The 5,695-nt window shown below is 40.9% G+C and overlaps 1 protein-coding gene across 2 annotated transcripts in view; it reads left to right on the top strand.

The window, feature by feature from the left end:
- Positions 1 to 5,695, top strand: part of caskin2 (CASK interacting protein 2) — a 54,457-nt gene that overhangs the window by 37,568 nt on the left and 11,194 nt on the right. The window contains exons 9-11 of one of the 2 annotated variants that reach the window (XM_008294932.1): positions 84 to 178; positions 2,413 to 2,530; positions 5,372 to 5,446. In XM_008294932.1, the coding sequence (XP_008293154.1) occupies positions 84 to 178; positions 2,413 to 2,530; positions 5,372 to 5,446 (288 nt within the window). The remainder of the gene's footprint in view (positions 1 to 83; positions 179 to 2,412; positions 2,531 to 5,371; positions 5,447 to 5,695) is intronic. The other variant, XM_008294933.1, reaches the window with a different exon arrangement.

The following is a 5,695-nucleotide window of genomic DNA, read 5'->3' on the forward strand; positions in this document are numbered from 1 at the left end:
ATCTATCTATCTATCTATCTATCTATCTATCTATCTATCTATGGTTTGGGCTCACATTAGTCCTGTTTCTGTTTCCTGGACAGATGCGACAGGTGTTTTGCAGGTCAGAGCTCTGAAGGACTACTGGAACCTCCACGATCCGACCGCCCTCAACATCCGAGCCGGAGACGTCATCATGGTGAGAGATCAGACTGTTCTGTCTGTGAACGAGGACCAGAACACATTTACATTTTGGTTTCATGGAAATAACAATAACAAAATAGTAATTTGGAAGAAAGGCCTCAGTTTGAGGGTTAATTTTGCTGACTTTTAGACTCTGTACGGCAGCTGATCTCTGCTGTTATACAAGGTTAAAGACATTATGAACTACACCTCAGTTCAGATGCAGCTGAACCTCCAACAGAGCCCTGTCCTGTATTTATTTGTGCAGAGAACCTTTCAATAGGACTCACCGATAATCATCTGAATAATAAAACATCTGCATAGAGACACAAAACAACCACAGAGATACAGAATGACTGCAAAGAGACGCAAAACAAGCACAATACACTCCCTACAGTTGTGTGTAAATATGTGCAGTTTGTCTCTCCTGCTGCTGTTTGATGCTGCAGAAATTTAACAAACGTTTATAGGAGGATAAACTCCTACAACGGCTGGAAGCAACAAACTAAGTTAAATTAATCTGACCTTCATCACAGAAAAGTACATTTTTTCAGGTTCTAAACTATTTAAGATGCCAGAAGTGAATACGAAATGCTTTTCTGTGTTAAACTGTGTCTTTAACTCTCAGGACTGTTGCTTGTGTGCGTGTTCATCCATCAGTACGACGGTGCAGTTCAGACTTGTGTTGAAAGTGAAATGTAACTCGGTGTTGCATGAAGCGCGAGCCACAGTTACAGTAACCACAGATTGTAAATCAGCAGTGAATCATTGTGGCTTCCTGTTGAGACTCGCATTAAATATTAAACGTGACACACGTCTGAAGATTTACAGAGTTCTTCTCTTGAGAAACAGCGGAAAAACCCAAACGTTCATTACTAATTATGATACTGAGACATCATCATGACCAAATACACGGTGTAATGATCTGATTTGATTTGTTTTATGACTTTATTTAATATAATATACAGGATATATACATGTTTATATGCTGTTCATCAGTGTCAGATAAGGAAATGAATTAATATTTTCTCAGTATTTTGGCTAAATAATAAAAAAAAAAGCTCATCAGGTGTCTCGATTTATCTAAACAACTTCAAAAAGACTTCAAAAACTTACTTTAACATTTAGAATTTGGAGCGATTTCATATTTTGTCTTTAATACTGAAATTAGTTGGAATTATTATTAATATGTGATTATTCAAACAGTTAATTCACAGAAGAATGCAGGTTTTTATTACTTAATACGATGAATTGATTATCAGTACATAGAATAGAATAGAATAGAATAGAATAGACATACTTTATTAATCCCCAAGGGGAAGTTTTGTTGTTACAGTATAAAGATAGAGTTACCGCCACCGTAAATACAGATAAATAAACAATAAAATGGACAAAGCAACATAGAGAAATCCTGTGTGGATTGCAGTGCAAATAATAATGTGCAACAAAAGAGCACAACATCTGCACGTCTTCATAAAAGAAAAGGTTAAATTCCTACAACGTAAACCGTGAGTTTCATCGAGCAAACAAATATCCAATTCAGAAAATAATCCGCTGATTAAAGTGTGAAAATAATCATATTTCAGCTCTTCTGCTGCTTGGCTCCTGTTCGGGCTGCAGGTTGTGTAGAAATGCTGAACAATAATACACATTAAAAGCTACATGTTATTGCCGTAAACCATTTATTAAATGTTCCTACAGGGATTCTAAATGTGAAACAGGGGAACTAGCCATATATTCTCAGTATTTTGGTCTTTTAATTGTCAGAAAAGTGTGAAGAAGCTGTCAGCATTTTCAAAAATCTTCATTTTATTGTCACAGAGGAGTAAAAAAAAACCCTTTTTTTTACATTTTAAAAGTTGGAATCAGTAAAAATGAGATATTTTGCCTTAAAAAAAAATTACCCAAATTATTAACTAACAGTTAGCAAATAGAAAACTTTGTCATGAATCAGTTATTAGCAGCATCCTCTTGACCCTTAATCAGCTAAATTTGATTAATCGAATACAGACAATGTGTGGTTTTATCACATCAGACTATTGATTGATTATCAAAGACTGTTGGCTGTGAGTTTTATCAACTAAACAAACAATCACAAACTCAGTTTAAGTGAGAGAATAATTGTTGGTTGCAGCTATAAAATCCACATTTCAGCTCTTCTGTTGGTAAAACCTGAACTAAATCTTTGACTTTTATTTGTCTATAACATTCGACTGGAGATTCAAACCCCTGATGTGTCGCCCCCTGCAGGTGATGGAGCAGCACATGGACGGACGCTGGAAGGGCCACATCCACGACAGCCAGAGAGGGATGGACCGAGTCGGCTTCTTCCCTCCGTCCATCGTGGAGGTCATCAGCCGGAGGAACGGTCAGTTTGTAAAAAAACAGCCGATGAATCTTTTCCATTCTGATGTTGCCCCACCAGGATCCACTTTGACCTCCACAGAGTCCTGGATGAAGTGCTCATCAAAATCTGCTGCGTAGATGTGATGGTTTCACAGTTTTTTCTGGTTTTTAATGTGCCGCTTTCAACACCACAGTACTACAAAAGCAGAGACCAACAGACGTTTAGATGTTTAAAGATGAGTATGAAAATGGTTTTTAGTTGAAGATTAGTGCAACAGTTTAGCTGTCGAATTTCACGTGTCTCTTTTTAAAGTAATGAGTGTAGATTTTGGGTCAGAAATGATGAAAAAAGTCCATTAAAAAGTGTGAAATTTGGAGCCACCTGTAGGACTTCAGGAGCCTGTAACTCTGAAAATATTCATAGCATGAAGGTAAACCTTTGCATGGCTTCATTAAATACACTGATAAACAACCGGCCGATTCTGAGGAGGTCACATTACAGGTTACATTGAATAATCCTTCTATGTTTTTGATGCAGCTCCTGAAATGAGAAAAGCTGTCACTGTCTTCTTAGTAGTTTTGGCGAAACACATGAATTCTTGTTGCATCAAGTGTGAAGCAGAAAGAAACCACAGAATATCTCCGACTGATGCTTTAGTTTTAAGTTCTGGACGTCGTCTCTACGTGTCGCCTGTTCGATTTATTTTACTCCTCAGTAGTTCAGACTAACCCGAACCCTGCCTTCAGTCCATCCCACGCTCCTTCTGCTCCTCCCTGCATCCATCCATCCATCCATCCATCCATCCAAACATCCAAACCACATAACCACTGACCTCCACCTCTAACCTCCAGCCTGATAACCTGCTGCTCCTCCTGCTGCTCCCCATCTCGCCCTGTAGGGGGCACCCTGTCCCGGCACGCCTCCCTGCCCTCCCAGCGCCAGCAGCTGCCCTCCAGAGCCCCCCTGACCTCCAGCCTCAGCTCCGCCCCTCAGACTGACGACTCCTACACCCTGTACGCCCCCCCCACCCATGTGGTGCTGCCGCTTGCCAACGGCCTCACTACCTGCTCAGGTATAACACACTCTGGTAACACTAACACCTGCAGACTGAGTCAATGTAATGGTTCGTGTCCACTGGATCAACGCCGCCCATTTATTGTCTGTGTAAGAGAGCATCATGAAAGACTGGGCATCTACTGCCTGGTCATCAATCGCATAAATTTGAGGTCTTGGCTACTTTATGCAAATCAGGGGCGTCTGGCCGCCACGCAACGCCTCGAACTCCTCAAACTGTTCTCGCAATGTAAGAGATTCGTTTTGTTTTCGTATACTGATCGACCAGAACTCCATTCATTCTTATGAGAACCTCCATGATGTCGGCCATGTCTGTGAAACTCCTCCTTACTTTTTTTGGTGGTTCAGAATTTGCCTAGAGTATGTTGAAAAACTTTTGCAGTGGGCGTTGAAAAAATGATTTAGCTAACAGGCTAAAAATGTGTGAAAACAAGATGTGATTGACGGTAATGTTGTGTCTACTGGGTCCATCATGTCAACGCCACCCATCTATTGTCTACGTAAGCGGCTGTGGAGTCCACTCTGATGGCGTCGCAACGTGTTTTTGAAGACTGGGTGTTGTGTTACCCGCTTCTCATTTGCATGAAGTTGACGTCTTGTTTTCTAAGTGTACTACTAATCGACTTGTTTCATTTTCATATATGAATCAACCGGAACTCCATTTATTCCTAAGGGAACCTCCATGACCTCTGGTGTGTCTGCAAAACTCCTCCTTATGTTTTTTTTCCCCGATTTGCATAAAGTAGCCGAGACCTCAAATTTGTTAAAATGAGGAGCAGGCAGCGTGATGCCCCGTCACTTAAAACGCAATGCAAAACTAACGATTAATGACCAATGCTGTAGCAACAGGTCCAGTAGACGGGTACCATTATGCTGAGTCACACCTTGTTTCCACGTAGTTTAGTGAAATATTTAGTTGCCGGGCGTATGAACCACATCAGTGTCTGCGTTTGCTGTATGTTACACTGCTCTGTTGAACTAGCTAAATTACTGTTTTTTGCGGTTTCACATTTACACGATTTGACTGCCAATACAGTCAAACAACTCAATATCCTGTTAGCCTGCTAGCTAATTCATTTATTCACATCGTCCGGTTTCTTTGTAATCTACCGCAAAAGTTAAAACATTTTCAGCGCATTCAAGACAGAATCCAGACTGGAAATAAACCTAAAGAAGACTTTCACAGAGACATAGATCACTGAGCTTCTCATAGGAACAAATGGAGTTCAGGTTGATTCATAAATGAACACAGAGCTATGTGGAAATGAGGCGCTTAGATTACGGAAACGGTTCATCAAAACGTGTTTCTTAAAACATCTAAAGCGAGAAATAAGTTACTGAATCTATCTTCATTAAGAGCAGCACCGGTCAGTTTTGAAGTTTTCTGGAAGTGTCCAGTAAGAAGTCAAAAACTTTGAGATCAAATATTTTGTAAAGACATGCAGATGGATTTTGCTTTCTGGTGTGACCAGGCCTGTGGTTTGATTTTAGGAAATAAACATCAATATTAAGAGGGGTAATATCTGTTTCCACTACGTGAAGGTGTTAGTCAGCCAGGAAATTTACTGTCTGTGAAATAAAAACAGGTAACTGATCTGCACAGATGTGTTCTTAACTCCAACACTTCACCAGGAGGATTCTCACTAAACTGCATGAAGATCAAAGGTCTTTATATCTCAGTCAAACCAAAGATCCTCCCTAACATGTGACCTTAACACGACTCACCTCCTCAGTCAGGCCTCCCCTCCTCGACAGAACCGAGTCCATCAGAGTCTTTGTGTCTGATAGGTTTGTCTCCGAGCCGCCGGTCTCAGTCCGGGTGTCCCTTCGAGGACATCTGGGTTCTCAGGGACTCGTGTCATGGTAAGAGTCCGAACGTCGGCTTCTCCTCCCGGCTGCATTGCTGCCCCGCAAATGCTCTGCATCAGGACCCCACACACCAAGACCGAAAAAGAAATACTGTCCGATAGATGGGATGACGGATCACCTCCTGTCACCTCCATTCATCTCATATCACTTCCTGTTATATCACATTATCTCAAGGTTCCTCAAGTCGCTTCACATTATCTCAAGTTGCTTCACATTACCTCAAGTTGCTTCACATTCTCAAGT

Source organism: Stegastes partitus, unplaced genomic scaffold (genome assembly GCF_000690725.1).
Source record: "Stegastes partitus isolate 25-593 unplaced genomic scaffold, Stegastes_partitus-1.0.2 Scaffold1008, whole genome shotgun sequence".
NCBI lineage: Eukaryota > Metazoa > Chordata > Actinopteri > Pomacentridae > Stegastes > Stegastes partitus.